General features: G+C 37.5%; 2 protein-coding genes across 3 annotated transcripts; one reads left to right on the top strand and one right to left on the bottom strand.

The window, feature by feature from the left end:
• Window positions 1-11,866, bottom strand: LOC125266714. Of its 2 annotated transcripts, XM_048187628.1 has the most exons (7): window positions 11,461-11,864; window positions 10,283-10,440; window positions 9,986-10,115; window positions 9,523-9,614; window positions 6,463-6,607; window positions 802-882; window positions 1-291 (listed from the first exon to the last, which is right to left on the bottom strand). In XM_048187628.1, the coding sequence occupies exons 1-7, from the start codon at window positions 11,663-11,665 to the stop codon at window positions 185-187; spliced, it is 918 nt and encodes a 305-aa protein (XP_048043585.1). In that variant the 5' UTR covers window positions 11,666-11,864; the 3' UTR covers window positions 1-184. The 2 variants fall into 2 exon arrangements, with proteins under 2 accessions (XP_048043585.1, XP_048043586.1); XM_048187629.1 differs by lacking the exon at window positions 802-882 and having other exon boundaries at window positions 11,461-11,866.
• On the top strand, window positions 2,419-16,753 carry LOC125266715 (coagulation factor V-like). The gene is made up of 5 exons (XM_048187630.1): window positions 2,419-2,970; window positions 12,124-12,321; window positions 13,043-13,079; window positions 13,400-13,867; window positions 14,125-16,753. The coding sequence occupies exons 2-5, from the start codon at window positions 12,254-12,256 to the stop codon at window positions 14,371-14,373; spliced, it is 822 nt and encodes a 273-aa protein (XP_048043587.1). The 5' UTR covers window positions 2,419-2,970; window positions 12,124-12,253; the 3' UTR covers window positions 14,374-16,753.
• The last annotated feature ends 1,636 nt before the right edge of the window (window positions 16,754-18,389 follow it).

Below are 18,389 nucleotides of genomic sequence, written 5' to 3'. Positions count from 1 at the left end.
CAGAACACACAATTCCAGGCCTTTTCAAATACAAACTTTAATGCATTTTGTTCAGAACATACAATTCCAAGTCTTTTCAAATACAAACTTTAATGCATTTTGTTCAGTACACAAACTTTTCAAGTAAAAACTTCATTTAATTTCAACTTCAGATTTTTTAGACTCACTCGGGAAACACTCATTTTTAATGAACATTTTTCCTGGACATTGCCAGTCTTAGTTCTGCCATCTTCCCATTCAGGGCTGCTCCGATCTGGCCAGTCGAAACTGAGTGTCTTGACATAACAGCATCTGAAAAGGTAGACAAAAATCTTTATTGCAGTTTCTTCTAGTGCAACACACTGCAAACAGTGTGTAAGCATGGCGGCCAGTTTTGCACCAATTAAATTTGCAGGCGAGATAGGATCATAGTGCCAAACACCACCACCACCTCTCATCGAAACTAATTTTTTTTTTTTTGCAACGCCGAATGTGAATTTGAACAAATACATTGAAAATTCTGGGATGCATTACCTGCAGCCCCATTAATTATTGTCCATTTTTTTGCAAATATTTCTATGGGTGTGGTTCGGACGCAGGCACAAAGCCAAAAGGGGTGGTGGTAGCACAGCAGTAAAGGAACCTGGCTAGTATGCTAGTAGCCTGGAATTTGGAGTTCGAATCCCGGTCACCACCGTTGTGCCCTTGAGCAAGGCACTTAACCCCAAGTTGTTCTTGAGGAGATTTGACTGAGTCAAGGCTTACAACACTTTACATACAGACCTGTGGCAGATGATGTCAAATAGCAAAATCATAACTTACCCATTATAGCTTTCACTTTTATTTCATCCAGGGTGCTTCTTTTCTCCCCATCTCCCCCCTTTGAAACATTGGATTCCCCTCCTGAGGAAAAAAGATGTTTTTCAGTATGAAAAATAACCAGTATATAGTTTACGTTTTCATTATCAGCAGAATGACAATCAAAATGGCTGAAAACAGACACATACTGTCGGTCCATTTACATGCACAGCTTAGAGGTGATCTAAGTAACTTTTTTACCTTAACCCTCTGGAGTCTGAGGCTGATTTGGGGCCTGGAGAAGTTTTGACATGCCCTGACATTTGTGCTTTTTTCAGTTGTTCATAAACATATTAATGACACAAGTGTCATTACACTGTATTCAGCACAAACTAGGCTACCATAATATGTGAGGAACATGTGTGTACATGTTTGTGTTTTTGAAGGAATAACGTTTATGCGTGGTTACTGAAAAAACAAAAAACTTAAGTCACTGATATAAGGCCAATAAAAGTATATTAAATCTGTGTTCACAAGACTTTTGGCTCTTTCATTTATAACAATATACTGATTTAGTTTTTGTAAGACACTTTTTGCCAAGAAACATGGTATGCGAGGAGGCGTGAATCTCCATGAATAATGGCTCATTCTCACCTGTGAAGACAAAAGAATTGAATAGTAATGACCTGAAAAGACTTGCATATTAATGAGGCATTTCAGTCAGGTAGGCTGTGAAAAAAAACTTCTGTGATGTCTCAAGCTCATCATGGTATATGAAACATACAGAAAAATTTTATTAAAATATAAAATAATGGTTTTATATTATACTTTAAAATATAATGTATTTCTGTGATGCAAAGAGTCTGAATATAGGCTTTTAGTTTAAAAGCATGCACATTTGGAGAAATATAGGATTCTCATATGTTTATGTCAATTTTCTATACAGAGGAGTTATTTTTTATTTAATATTCATTGTTATCTCTATGAGCGCTGGTGTTTGCAATTCATACTGCAGCCGGAGGGCGCTCTGTGCATTTTAGTCCACAAATTCACCTAAGAAGAAGACGATATTCCATGAATGGTGTTTACCAATTCATACTACAGCCGGAGGGCGCTAAAGAAACAAAAACTCACTTAAAACTTATCAATAGAAGAAAACAAACAGGAATTTACTGAATGTCTTCCAGAGATCGCTAACCATGGCTTTTTCATCCAGATAAACAATTTTCAAGGCAATAAATACACGATTGAGATGATGAATGCATGTGTTGTCTCTGAATTTGCCTGTGAATAGCGCTGGCTCCGTGGGTGTGGCCGCATTAGTGGGTAATGAGCTGAATCACGGACTTCTGACATGGCTCTCTTTTCATACAGATTACATAAACACAGAATGTTTGTTTTCGATTTGACTTGCACGATTTAAAACCTGACATTTCAACGTTTTGTTAGACATAAGTATGAATTTTTTGTGATTAGTATTCACTAAGTTACACTTCATTTTCTGAGAACTATCAGATTGGACTTCGTTCAGAGGGAGATGAGAGATCACGCATCATGTTAGTTTTCTTTATTTTACAAAAAGCACAACATTTTGTTTTTACTCTGAGTGTATACAAATAAAAGGAGATATTCTATAGTTTCAATCGATGTATTACTTATGTCTCTATGACAAAAAATGACAGAGTATTTTAAGTCTGTTTTGCTGCAATGTGAAAAAAAACCTGCAAAACGCGCCGGCGCGTTTTTAGACCTCAGAGTGTTAAAGCTATGGTCTACGATTTCAAAGATTGTTCATTATTAATAACCTCGTTTAGATGCTGGTTATGGTTCTACAGTACAATCCTAACAATATGAAGAGAAAAAAGAATGAAAAAAATCCATTCACTCTATTGGGTGTACACCCGCAGAGAAATTGACCAATGTAAGCTGTCCGGCCGGACAGCTTACATTGGTCAACTGCTCTCATCCAATCCCCCGCTCCGCTTGAAACTCCACGTGGCGCTCGCGTCTCCACCCCACCGCACCCCACCCCACCCCGCCCCCTCCTGCGACATGAAATTTCGCAGGCAAGCAGCTGACAGTCTATGGTAGCTAGCAAAGTAGCATCAGCTCAACAACGGAGAAAAAACAAACCAAAAGCAGCAAGCGGCCCCTGCTTGCCCTTACAGTCACGGCTGACTTTTTGTTGAGCAGGTAAGCATTTATTTATACTTTTATGGTGTGAGGTGTTACATAAATAGCTTTTTATCAGTCTGACAACATGCTCATGCTGCCGGTCGGCATTGGAATGTTAGCCGTTTAGCATCGCCTATAGGGCTGCAACAACGAATCGATAAAATCGATAAAATTCGATAATTAAAAGAGTTGGCAACGAATTTCATTATCGATTCGTTGTGTCGCGCGATTACGCCTATCAATAAGATGCGAAGATGTTTAAAAAAGCGCGTTTAAGCGCGAAGCAGAGCGGAGCAAAAATAAATAAATAGAAGAGCGGAGGTTGAGAAAAGACCATCGGCGAGACCCGTAACGTTGTTCTGAAACACATGGTGGAGGCAGAGAAATCAGTACGACCCAAGTCATCCAAGGTGTGGGAGCATTTAACACTAAATCATTCAAAAAAAGTGTGTTAATTGCAAGATAGGCAAAAGCGTCATGGCACGGCACCTGAGCGCCAACAGCAGAATAAGTCACTACAGAATCCTACCTTTGTTACGTTTTGAAGACAGGAGGAGACACGCTGGCGCGACCAGATATTTAGGTGCTGCGGCATATTAAATATACTGGATAATAGTTTTTCTGCGTGAGAAATACAATGTGGCGGGAGTGCGTGACAAAAGACCGAAATGAGCGTTTGAGTGACTGTCACGCTAAATGTGTGACACTTGTGATCCCTGTATGACTAACGTTATCTATTGTCATTGACTACGTTTACATGGACAGCAGTAATCTAATTACTGACCTTATTCGGATTAAGACAATAATCAAATTAAGGTGTTTACATGAGTTGCCTTTAGAATATTCCTTCTTTCATGTTCTTGTTCTACATGTTATAGAACATAGATCGATTAATGGTGAAACGTCATTACGTCCCCACAGCACAGCACGACTGACGTCCTCTACAGAATTTCATGCATCACCACACAGTTCGTAACATAAACAGTTTTGGGTTTTTTCATTTTTAATCTTACGAAAGCTTCAAGTGCAGTTAGTTATTTGACATGCAATATACGTGCAAATAGATCAGAGCCCCGCACATGAAATGCAAGAAACAATTAAATTGTGCGCACAATTTAATAATTAATTCCCTCGATTTATAAATTATATGCGCATGATATATCGAGGGAAAATTATTAAATCGTTCGCACGATTTAGCCTAGGCTAACATTACTATTTATTCCCTCTCGTGTGAGGGGCTCTGTAAACAGACAACGGTGGATATAAATTCTCCAGCAACAGCCTTCTGTACTTTAATTCGGCAACTTTCATTCATGCCACCGCGATAAACTCAGAGGTACTGGATGAGAGATGAGGTGAGAGGAATTTGATTTTTGGCTTTTCTTTAGAGCTTGCTCTCTCGTTTGTCGTCAAAACGTTGTGTTTACTTCGAGTATAACTTTAGTCGGATTAAGGTAATAAAACATCGCTGTTTACATGGTCCCTTCTTAATCAGAGTATTGTCTTAATTGTATTAATATCGGATTATTGCTGTCCATGTAAACGTAGTCAATGTTGGTCCGCATTCGTTCTTACAGCAGGCTATAAACCTGCCATCGCCAGTGCTCTTAATAATCAAACAACAAAAGACAGAAAATCACTCACTGCTCTTTAGCTTTAATAAGGATCTATTATATATTAATTATATTTATTCCATAAGGAATGTTGTATGCAAGTTGTTGAGCCAGAAGCATGTGGAAATTGTAATATTTGCATTGTAATGCAAAATGTCTGAACAAAAGGAGTGAGTGTAGTGTAAAGAAGTTTTAGAAGTTCAAACAAATCCTGTTAAGTTTTCTGATTTGTATTTTTCTTTATTTAAGAAAAACATTTTTTTTGCATAGCTGCATGTGTACGTTTTTTGTGTTACTGTACAGCTCATGGATGTTAAAAGAGCAACCCTTTTGCATGTTCTTAGGATTTTTTGCACTATGAGTTTGCACTGTCAGTTCTGTTTTTTAATAAAAGGTTGTAAACCGATTCATCGATTAATCGTAAAAATAATCGACAGATTAATCGATTATTGAAATAATCGTTAGTTGCAGCCCTAATCGCCTATCACGGGTCAAAGTAATTATATTTCTTGAAGTGCTTGAATATATCTTAGTAGGCCTAGCGGGTTCTGTTCGAGCCTATCGGAATTTGAACAAGATGCGCTGTGTGCTGCTATAACAATTATTCAACCTTAGCAATACTAACTAATAATTATTGTGCAATTAATGTGCGCTAGGTAGCACTTTTGACCAGGGTAAACGAGGCTCAGGAGGGGAAACGTTTGCCAAATGTACCCTCCTAATGCGGCAGCTGTAATACAGTATTATTTATTTTATTTATTTATTATTGTTTGTGTTTCGGGGGGTGGTGGTGGTAGGGGGTTTAGAACATTGCATGTGTTGCTAATCTTGCGTGAGCGTGAACTCAAACGTGTGCCTCTGAGCTATTTTGACATTGCACATGGTAAATCTCTGTTCCGATGTTTACTACCGGTGATCACAGCTTGACAGACTGAGTGACGTTGTTCAGGTCGTTTCCCGGTGGGAGGGATCAGGTAGCACAGAGGGGAGGGGTGTGTGTGTGGAGGGGTGGGATGAGTTTTTTTAAAAATTCCCAACCATCTCAGGCTTTCTCGACCGATTTTCCAAACATCGTAGACTACAGCTTTAACTGAACAGCTTCGGAGTCATTGGAATGGTTATATTACTTATTTCGGGTTGAATGGTGGTTGTTTTGCACCCCCCTGCTGCCCGTGAGCGAAAAATCTGCACTTGCAACTTTGAGCCGCCGGGTCGGGAAGTCTCGCAATGTAAACAATTGCTTTATGCCCAAAAGAAATTGGCTAAAATTCTGTCATTATTGCGCTCCCTCACGCTGTTCGAACTGGAATGAAGAAGACGTTTTAAAGAATGTCCCATCTGCTTTGATGTTGTTGATCTACTAGCCTCTGGTGTCTGAGAATCGCCAACGAGTTTTTACAACAGTGTTGTCAAACATCTATTCCGAAGCTGTGGGGGGAGCTCTAGAGAGAAACATGTGAGCAAAAAGCGAGAATACAGCGAAGAAATCCCGAAACTACTGAGCCCTGCTTTAAATGGTAAATGGACTGCATTTTTATTGCGCTTTTCTACTGAAAGAAACCACATTTGGAAAAAAGATATTTGAAGTGTAATTTAATTGTTTCGTTGGTCTCACGTCCCATTGAATAACACGGGGAAGTGGGGCTTATGAAGTAAACTAGGACCAGACACTGGGGGGCAATCGAGACGTTTTGGCTTCACTTTTTTTTGCTACCACAAAAACCAGGCCAGCAGCATTTGTCCAAATTTAAGTCTTAACCATTCTATTTCATCAGAAAACAATCTGAAAACAGGGCTTTAAGTGTAAAATACCGAACTTGTCATTTAACATAACAAATGTGACTATGGAATAAGCATTTTTAACTACACTCTACACTACTGTACAGACAATACTAACCTCTCAAATTACTTTTGATGAGTGTTTCAATGTCAAACACCCCAAGCAGCAAAATCCTTGCCATTGAAGTCCCACTAGATGCCTGGCAAGCAGAGCGCCACACACTTCGTGATACGTAAACACCTGAACCTGGGACAATTTCTTCCTGTTGAAACAAAGTAAAATAGATAGGCTTAAAAGTTTCAATTCAGTATAGTAAACAAAATATCCAGCATTCAAGATTTATGTACAATTGACTGTGTAAATTGGTCCCAATAGTATAATGTCAAGCATTCCTGGTCCCTACTGTCAATGTTGGAGATGTCATATTATCAATAAGTAGTGTGAAAAAGAGCCATTGCCACAAGGTACCTAGGAAATTTGGGAGATTAGATTGGGACAAATTTACAGTAAATTTTATTCGATTATGACCAATTAATATACAGGGTTTCCCCAGGTTTGATCACCCCAAATTTAAGACTTTATTAAGACCATTTTGATGAAAATTAACCTACCTACATCGCACCCATTATGCAGTCGTAAAACACCAGATTAAATCCCAATAATGACTATTACTAACAAACAAATGTTTTAATTAAAATACATTTATTATAAAAAAAACTCATTCAACAATACACTGCAAAGTGATGTTTTTGGTAAATATCAAACATTCATAACAATAAACAGATAAACTAACTTTTCAAATCATCTTAGTAAAGTTTCTCAGCATTCAAATTGCTTCAACCATTGCTTCAGAGGGGTAGACAGATAGGTAAGAGAGATATAGATAGTAGGGGTGTAACGGTTCACAAAATTCACGGTTCGGTTCAATACGATACACTTGTGTCACGGTTCGGTATGTTTTCGATACAGCAAAAAGAAAGAAATGCCAGAGATTTTTATTATTTTTTTTAATTAAAACTAACATAATAAAGTATGATATATATTTTTTACTTTGACCAGTGATGGAGCTATAATAGACTCTTCTTAGGAGCATATAAAACAAAACAGCTCCTTGGAAAAAATGAAATGTAGCCTAATATTGCAATAGTTATAAACAAAGTTATATTTTTAGTTCAGATTAACAATTTAATTGTAGCAATTGTATTCATAATGTCAAAATAAAACCAACGTAATGTTACTTGAAAGCATTTTAGCCTACTATTCCTGCCAAACTTCCATGGTTGCAGTTAGTGGTACTACAGTAAATCCATGGTGAATGCTGCTGATCTGTGGACACTGGATAGTTCATTCATGGCACAATTTTTCTTCCTGGCTTCCACGCGCTGTTCGATCCTTTAATAACGGAGAAATGTGAATGTTTCTCACTAGATCTCGCAGCGATGTTATTACTTCTGTGGCGAATTCAAATTATTTCTTTACTGGATCTCTTATTAGCGCTGTGTAGTAACAGTGTCGCTTGATCACGATCGGCTCGCGCTGCACTCGTCCAAACTGATAAACGGTTCTTCAACCACACAATAACGAGCAGTTTCGTTCCGCTTACATTACGTTTGCACATTTGATGTTGGACAATGTTGTGGTCGCGCCGGCGGCTCTTTATGAGCGCGCTTGCCACGTGCAGCGCGCCTACATTTGAAATAATGAAATTTTGGTCGGCAGGTAAAATGGTCCAACGAACTGTTCAGTTTGAAAATGCGTAACAGTTACACAGAACGACACTTCCCCATGATGTCTCTCCTCTTGACTGGTTGATTAGAATGTTGATCCATTGCCGCCGACGCGAAAACTAGGGGTGTCCATGGTTAACCGATTAACCGTTAAAAATTGCGTAACCGAGTGAAACATTTTGAATTTAGTTGTAATACATTTTGCACCACCAGAGACCGCTAGACCAGTTTTCTAATATGAAGCGGGCAAAAAAAAGAGCGCGTCCGAGAGTGGTGTGCACCAAGGCTGTGCACGAGCCAGAAACAAACATAGTATCTGCGCCACTGATCGCAGCACAATAATATCTGTCTGCAGAGCCACAGCTTTACCCCAGCAGTTTTACCCCTCGCATGCGCAGTTTTATCGCAGCACTGATCTAAATAATTAGTTGTTACGACGACTTATTCCTCGTTTTAATAAATCGTGGACACGTTGAACTAATTCCCTCCCTCATTTTGATTTAACGAATTACAACATGGCTAAAAACAGTTTGATACTATTAATTAGTGAATGCTAAAGACCTATTTTTTTGTGAATTGGTGAATATTCAGGTGAATTATTTCGTGGCCACGAATTAATAATAATTATTAAACTGTTATTCTTACCTGTGAAGATAGATCTTCAGTGAAGGCCGACTATTCTCGTACAGCTTTTTATTCCTTTTTTTGTTTGTTTTTGTGAATTGGTGAATATTCAGGTGAATTTTTTGTGGCCACGAATTAATAATACCTCAGCACGTTTTACAAGACCCTTCTCGATCGCAGTGGCAATGAGCACTTTGATCACTTGATTTAAAAAACAAAACATTTCAGCGCTAGATCGCCTAAAAAAAAAGAATGAAATGAATGCTCTGCTAGTTAACTGGAGATGTTTTGTTTATTTGTATTGGTATTCGTGCCGCGAGATGTTTCAAAAGTGGTGGGAACAAAATCTACCTTAGAAAATAGTGGTGGGGACATGTCCCGCCCGCAAATTATGCCTATCTCGGGGTTGCGGCGCGCACACTACGGTTAAACCGAGTATTAACCGCTAAGGGCCTCGGTTAATGGTTAATGAAAAACTTGAAAACCCAAACTATTGTTAGCGCATACTAGACATTAGACGTTCTCTGACGTTACGCTAAACCCTGTTGAATTTTCACGTTGTTGTTGTTTCCCCCATTTCACCTTGCGTTGCAGTCTGGTTGACTTTGAATAAATAGGCTGGTATAATGAAATTTAAGACCTTCGTTTAAAAAAATTAAAGACTTGGACAACGGAATTTAAGACTTTTTAAGCCCTTAATTTAGGAACATGTCATTTAAGACCTTTTTAAGACTTTTAAGACCCCGCGGCTACCCTGATATAGAAGACAAGGTGATTGCAAGCAGTTCACATATGTTCCAACAGCACTGCATAAAAAAGTACTCACTATTTGAACAGGGTTTGAAGGGCTGGGGAGAGACCCTGGACTGCCGAGGTGCATGGAGCTTCTGTTGAGCATTTCTTTTATCTGAGGTATCTCTGCATCAACAGGAAAAACGGGTGTGAAAGACTGTAGCCAAAAAGTATAAGAATAGAAGTATACTCTTTTGATCCTGTGAGGGAAATTCAGTCTCTGCATTTATCCCATCTATGTATTAGTGAGACAAACTGTTGAAAACATCACGCTTCTTATCAGTCCTTTTAAAATAATGATGTGATGATGTAAGTCCCCATAAACAATTTACACCAGCCAATTTTACTGTGTGGGATGGCAGGCCAGCAGTCTGGTCAATGAATAAGAAACATTGGCAGGTCGAGTTTTATGATCTGACAAAATAAAAGCCCCCGGTATTTAAGTTTTACTGTGTGTGTGTATGTGTGTGTGCAGAATGGAAATATAATACTTTTACCTGTAAAGATGAATTTTTTTATTTCTAGCAATTCTTTATGCACAAGTGAGAGCTCGTTGTCACTATTTTCTGCTTGTTCTTCCAAGGAAATGGAAGCTAGGATTTCAGCCCCTTGATTGTGAATGGCAGCCTGTGGAAACATATAAATTAAATTATTTTAAATTAAACATACAAATTATTGCCTTAGTTATATATATATATATATATATATATATATATATATATATATATATATATATATATATATATATATATCATTATGGGGTAAAGAGTTAGTACATTAAACAAAAAACTCACTTTGGTTCCACTGACTGTGGCCACGGCAGTAGGGGGGTCATCCTCATCCTCATCCTCCCACAGACGTTTGGCAACACGGATTCTCTTTCCCACAATGGCGTTGTCTTCGGAATCTTTCTTCGAACGTTTGTCCAACTTTCGCTCCAAAGTATTCATGTCTATTGCAGAGAAATATCAGTCACCATTGCCACTAACACACTGATAGTACCAACAAGGGTCTGAGTTAAAGGGATGCTCCACTTTAAAATGAAAATACTGTCATCATATACTCACTGTCATCATATGTTGTTTTAAACCTGTATGAATTTCTTTCTTCTGCTGAACAGAAAGGAAGATATTTAGAAGAATGTCAGTAACCAGACAGATTCTGGTCTCATTGACTTCCATAGTAGGAAAAAAAAAAATAACGTTATACTATGGAAGTCAATAAAACCAAAAACTGTCTGATGACGTTCTTCTAAATATCTTTCTTTCTGTTATCTGTTTAGCAGAAGAAATTCATACAGGTTTGAAACAACACATGAAATAATGTAATGCCCAATCAATATGATATCATCACATTATTATTAATATCACAAAGTGATCACTCATATCGGTAGAACGCCGTTCATTAACGTTATCCTACATAACCTCGAGGTAGCTTTAGCAAGTCAAAGTAACCTTTTTGCCTCAGAAAAATGAAACACATGTAACATAACGTTAACTAAACACATTCCTTGACAACGTGGTTTCGTAATAAGTTATCTATTTATGTTCATATAGCTTATTACATGGCTTGGTTTAGTATGCGACCTGTTATTTATTGATAACGTTAACAAACCGCTGCGAAGTAACGTTACGCCGTTGCCATGAAAAACAGAGCGTTGGACGCGGAACGGACTATTTTCTTTTGCGGAAGCAATACAACATTTTTTTAAATCAATATTTTGTGTCAAATTATTTATTTATTTTGTACGTAACGTTAGCCATGTAATAAGAGGGATAATGTAGCCTATAGCGAGGCGGTTATTATTGAGAATACAAGCCTTCAGGCTGATGCAAGACCCCTCTGCATTCAGCCTGTCGGGGTTGTTAACGTCTAACAGTTATACACCGCCTCGTATTACATTATCCCTTACATTATATCCCTGTGTAACTAATACAAAGCAGTAAAAAACGTTAGGGTTGAACTTACTTACCTCCAACTGATTGAACAGTAGCCATATAAATGGGGAATCCACCTTTTGGTCGTTTTCCCACACCCCACTCGACGGCAAATTCGTCTTCGTAGGTAATCACGCCGTTTACAAAACTTTCCAGATCAAAATTTCGTATGTATTTAATGTGAACAATACTAAATTTCCCCTCATCAACCCCGGCACACCATTTCACAAGCGCATACATGTCTTACTTCTCCTTGTCGTGTCTTCTTCGTTAACGTTCCTCAGGTTTACGCGGGTGTTGCTATAGTGACAGAACTGGTTACCATCGAAATACTGAAAAAAATCTCAATAAGAAAAATGTTAATGTTTTAAAAATCAAAACCAATATGTTATTGGTATTGTTATTGTTTTTATTATTATTATTATTATCTTAGTTTTAAAAATCAGATTGGCCGTTACCGGAGGTTAGGTAATCCACCAAGTAAATGTGCTCCAAGAAAGCAAGGTCAGGCAAGGTTCAAATATAGATGAAGAGATACATTTGATATTAAATTATATTTTCCAAATGAATTCTGGAGATTTAGGTTTTTCTTTTCTTTTTTTTTCTTTTTTTTTTTTAGAAGAACTGGTTTAATAAGGATAATTTAAGTGTAGGTAAATATATTATTCTGACCTCTATGATTCTGACACACATTTCAGAAGGTGGCGGCAACCAGTCGACGCTGTGTGCCAACTGCCATAAAGAAGAAGAAGAAGGTTCAAATAAATATTAGCTTGGGTGATTTCAGAGTCAATTATGGAAGACGGCATTTTGATTTTAAGTTCATAAATGGAGTATCGAAAATATCTTACCACGGGTGCAGCAGTTCCTGCGCGAACAGCACGTCGATGGAAAAGGTAAGTGCACTATACTGATAACGTTAGCTAACTTTAAAAGACAATTCCGTGCGTGCATAAGACATAGAATTAGTTACCTTGGTAATTATCTCTAGCAGCTACCTAACTTGAACTATACTGTCTATGTGAACTAGCAAGCAAGCATGCTTCGATTATTATTATCCGTTTCTGTTAAATTTAGAAAACTTGAGTAATATTGACCTTTTCCGCATTTCATTCATGAGAATTGTTTATGTATAACCAGGGGTGGTCCGTGTAAAAGAAAAAAGAAAATCACACTTTTTTTTCGTTTTTCATTTATTTGTTAAAAAAAAAAAAAAAAAAAAAATGAGCCATAGAAAGATGATTCTGTGTAGGTTTAAGTTTATTGTAGCCATGCAAAGAAAGGAGACATGATTGGCATGTAAGTTAACGTTAATGTTGGAGAACAAATGCTGCTGAATCTAATGATTGGGGGAAAATAACAATTATAAAGTATAAGTTTGTAAGTGTGTGTTTTGTACTGAAGTTTTAGCAACCTCAAACGGATGTTTTTTAAAAATCCGATTATAAAAATATCTACATATGTGTAAACTGGACCTTAAAGAAAATAATAATAAAATCACTTGAGAAATTGCAAAAAAAAAAAAAAAAAAAAAAAAAAAATTTACCAAACCCTGAAGAAATGGTCAAGCTTAGTGTTAAAAAACAATTCTCATTTTTTCTTATTTTCTTCTTTCAGGTCAGCGGCATGTTCAGGCTCCCCAAGGAGAAAAAAAGTAAGTCACTTTACATATTAACACAATGAAATTCTGTCTAATTCTACACTGATCTGTGTCAGGATTGCAGGCTACCTGCTTCCATTTTTACCATTTTACCTGCACCAACTTTATAAAGTCTAACTTAGTTATAATGTTATATTTGTAGTGTTTTAGCTCTAGCTCATGTTTATTCATTTTAAGTTGATAAGTTATTGTACAAAAAATCATGTATTATCAGAGATTAAGGAAACATGTTGAATTGAATACTGCCTTGAAGAATTGAATACCGCCTTGAAGTAATATTTATTATTTTCATAAATATTGGTTTCCTATTTCAGGTATGTGTTTCTGCTGTTACCCTAAGTGATCCTGCACGCATCTCCTGTGGTCCTGCACTCGACTCACTTAATCCTGATCCTGCACTCGTCTCCTGTGGTCCTGCACTGATTTCACATGGTCCTGATCCTGATCCTGCACTCGTCTCCTGTGGTCCTGATCCTGATCCTGCACTTGTCTCCTGTGGTCCTGCACTGAACTCACATGGTCCTGATCCTGATCCTGCACTCGTCTCCTGTGGTCCTGCACTGAACTCACATGGTCCTGATCCTGATCCTGCACTCGTCTCCTGTGGTCCTGCACTGAACACACATGGTCCTGATCCTGATCCTGCACTCGACCGACATGATCCTGCACTCGTCTCCTGTGATCCTGCACTGAACTCACATGGTTCTGATCCCACACGCGTCCCCTGTGATCCTGCACTTGTGTCGCCTGATACTGATTCTGCACTCATTAGTACTATATCGGTAAATGTTAATAGCTGTCTCTATAAATACTATAAATATTATATAAAATAATATTATTATATTAAATTCTAAAAACTACTCCCGGTCACATAATAAGGCTTATTTTTGTTTATTTGTGAAATCTCAACAAACCGGAATGTTAATTGTTATGCAAGTTTTACTTTATAATAGTAAGATTAATACACATACTTTATCATTGCTATTTGGTATCGTTGGCTGAAATAAAATAACATTTTAAATTTCTTTGTGTGTTGCAGGTCTGTGAAGAACCTCCACTCTCATTCATACCACCAGTCCACCAAACCTCTACAAACACTTCCTGTGCATATGGGCAGGTACGGCAAACTGCTACTGTCGAGGATACAAGAAAACAGCATGAGTTGCTTCTTCTTGCTTTAAAACTCAAGCATGGACTGACTGATGAAGCTTTAGAAGACACACTTAAAGTTGTTAATGTTATAAGTCAGAGGCATGCTGTGTCATTTGCATCACTTTTGATGACTTGAAAAGAAATATTCAGTTTCACTACATATGTGAGGGATGCACAATTTCTGTAAACATTGAGGGAGAAAAAGTGGTTTGTCCTAACTGTCAATATTCTTGTAGTGTAGCCGATCACATGAAACAGGGGCACTTCTTTATTGTTTTTCCACTAGAATCACAATTAAGGAATATGATGGAACAAGAGGAACTCTTCAGCCAGTTGACTAGGCCTAACAGTGCTGCTCACTCTAGTCCACTGACAGATATCACTGATGGTGAGCTTTACAAGAGGGTTAACAGAAATATTGAAGGCCAATCTGAGCATCACGTCAATCTCACACTAACCTTTAGCTGTGACGGGGTACCTGTGTTTAAGAAATCTTCTTACAGTATTTGGCCACTTCTCTATACAGTCAATGAATTACCACCTGATTTGAGAGCAAAACAAGTGATGTTGGCAGCCTTATGGTTTGGTCCATCAAAGCCAAACTGTAACACATACTTATCACCATTTGTGAAAGAATGCAATCAATTGCTTACTCATGGGTTTGAGTGGATCAGTGTAAATGGTATTCATGGCCGGTCCAAAGTATTTCCCTTGGTTGCAGTATGTGATTCTGTTGCGAGACCGATGATTCAAAATTTTAAGCAATTCAATGGAGAATTTGGATGTTCCTACTGTTTACAAAAAGGTACAGTCGTTGAGAAGGGTCAAGGTCATGTACGGGTCTATCCTTTTGAGTCTGATACTAAAAGCAGAAATCATGGTAGCAGCCTAGATTTTGCTCGAAAGGCTATAGAAAAATCGCACTACTGTGAAAGGAGTGAAAGGACCGTCTATTTTGTCCTTGATCCCATCAGCTGACCTGATACAAGGTTGCGTACCTGACTACATGCACGCCTGTCTTCTTGGTGTTGCAAGATCTATGACTTATATGTGGGTTGGAAGTGACAATCATGAAAATCCATGGTATGTAGGAAGATGTATCCAAGTGATTGATCAAAAACTTCACCTTATTCAACCACCCTCCTGTGTCTCCAGAGTGCCTAGATCACTGCGAGAGAGAAACTATTGGAAGGCGCATGAGTGGTACATGTGGCTTTTCTACTATAGCATCCCAGTGCTTAAAGGGATCTTACCAGAGTGCTATCTAATCCACTGGACACGGTTTGTGAAGGCTTTGGCATTGCTCTTAACTGAAAGTGTCACCTTGCAACAAATTCAGGAAGCAGATATCATGCTTAGGAGATTTGTGATGGAAATGGGGGATCTCTATGGTATACAAAACATGTCCTATAATGTCCATCTCTCTCTTCACCTTGCACAAAGTGTGCGAAACTGGGGTCCTTTATGGGCTCATTCAGCTTTCACATTTGAGTCATATAATCACAGCCTGCTCAAAATGATCAAGAGCACACAAGGGGTCCCTTTGCAGATTGCCAAAACATTTCAGTTACAAAAGGGTCTGCCCATATATGCCAAGAAAACACTGTCAAATGCATCCTCTGAATGCATTTCGGCCTTTGAAGACTTAGTCCTACACACACCCAGAGTGCAATAAGGTGTAAAGAGGTCATTGCACTTGGAGGCAGACATGAGAAAGTAAGACTTGAGCAAGATGACTACCTTGCCCTTCACAATGTAGCTAATCACATAGAGAGAGAACTTCTTGTCAGTTACCGTGACAGGGCAGTAATTAATGGTGAAGTTACGCACTCTAAAAGACATTCGAGAGAGAGAAAGAGAAACTCGCATGTTGTAGTCCTCACAGATAACAGTATTTTCAGTGTTGATAAGTTTGTTGTTGCAGACTTAGTAAGTGGGGAACACTGCTATGCCATAGGACATTATTTTGAAACAAAGCGACACAGTTTTTTTGCTTCATTGTCGAACCCACACCACTTTGTTGCTGTTGGCAAAAAGTTGGGGCATCTGACAGCTGTTCCAGCTGCAGTTATTCAGAGAAAGTGTCTCTTTATGAATCTTCCAAACCTGAAGGTTAATTATGTTTTTATGTTTTTGAATCGTAATGAGTTGACGAATTGATTAAAAAAACGAAAGGGGTCATAGAATGCAAAACATTTTTTACCCATGCAGACCAAATGGTGAAAACACATTATTCTTTATAGAGTTTTCGCTTGTCAATGAAATGCTAAATGATAGTTAAAAAGAATATTGTCTAACTCTGAATACCTTGACATGAATTGTTTGTACTTGTCAAAATGTCATGTAATGAAATGCCAGTTAATAATAGAAATGTTGTATTTACTTGTCTGAATAGTTTGAAAAGATGATACTTAATGTCTGAATACCTCAAACACCAATATTTAAAATAATCAAAATGTACTGTTTTATATATTATATCTGAATGTCTATAGTTGGAGATATTGTGTCTGTATTGTGTGAATACCAAATACAGTATTTTTAGTACAATAATTCAGTGTTTTCTTTGTCATTTTTGACAAATACATCCACAAAGTACCATAACCATATGCCACCACTTTAAAAATGCATCAGTATCACATGCATGTATGTTTACATACATATTTGTTTTCCACATATTTAAAATGTATGTAACATATTTATACTTAATGTTGTCCATATATGCAAGAAACCAATACTATACTGTAATATATGCAGATATATGGTATCATATATGGATGAACTCAAATATTTTCTTCACATGTTTGGACACATAAATGTTCATATGTGGCGGGCTTATATTGTGTTCTCAGATAAGTCAAATATATGTAGAGCTATATGTTGCAGGCATATATTGTGTTCTCAGATAAGTCAAATATATGTATAGATATATGTTGAACATATATTGTGTTCTCAGATAAGTCAAATATATGTATACATATATGTTGCAGACATATATTGTGTTCTCAGATAAGTCAAATATATGTATACATATATGTTGCAGGCATATATTGTGTTCTCAGATAAGTCAAATATATGTATACATATATGTTGCAGGCATATATTGTGTTCTCAGATAAGTTAAATATATGTATAGATATATGTTGAACATATATTGTGTTCTCAGATAAGTCAAATATATGTAGAGATATATGTTGCAGGCATATATTGTGTTCTCAGATACGTCAAATATATGTATAGATATATGTTGCAGGCATATATTGTGTTCTCAGATAAGTCAAATATATGTATAGATATATGTCATGCTATTTAAAATATAAGAACATATATGGCCATATATTACATTTTTGTATGGGATGTACCAAAAACAATATCGACATGCCATACTGATACAATTCCCTGCTGCTAATCCTCTTTTACTGTTCAAAAATAGTATTGGTTCAATGTAGGATATAGACAGACTATTGTAAACGTGAATAAAAAGTTGAACATGCTGTCTGACCTCATATCTTTGGTATATTCTGTTAACAGATGCTGTTCTTCACGAGTTTCTGCAGTCAACTGCCTCTGTGTAAGCAACCACCAGACACAATAATGAGAAGCTCATCAGAAGATGGTATATAATGTGTAATTTGTATTTGTGTATAGAGTGTGGCAGAGGGGAATATGCCACCGCCTTATGGGGGGGATTTTAAACACTTTACTAAGGAAGAATGAGTGAGCGACAGGATCTTAGTCCTCCCACCCAATGCTTTTAGTCTTTGTACAACTAAACTGTTAGTTGTTTGTGTGATGCCTATCGTGTTGCAATATATAATGCTCAAGATGTGGTGAGGTGGGCTTCAGGATTTATTGGTTACACGGCAGCCACCTGAAGTGTGTTTATGTATGCAGAAAACTCAGAAAGTTAATGGAGAGCGCAGCCGTGCTCGTCTCTCACAAGGAACGTCACGGCAGTGAATGACAAGCCAGAGGGCCAATCGTTGGCTGATGTTTTTAAGGCCCTACCTCGTGCACAGATGATGTATATTAAAAACTGTCTTTTATCAGTTAGTAAAGACAGTTTCAAGTAATATTGCAAAAATGTATAAAACAAAACATCCTCTTTAGCACCTTTAAATTCACTCCAATTCAGCACAAAAAGTTCAAAAATCC

This window comes from Megalobrama amblycephala, linkage group LG4 (assembly GCF_018812025.1).
Source record: "Megalobrama amblycephala isolate DHTTF-2021 linkage group LG4, ASM1881202v1, whole genome shotgun sequence".
NCBI lineage: Eukaryota > Metazoa > Chordata > Actinopteri > Cypriniformes > Xenocyprididae > Megalobrama > Megalobrama amblycephala.
The sequence above is the reverse complement of the archived record's forward strand: the minus strand, read 5'-3'. Positions and strand labels throughout refer to the sequence as shown.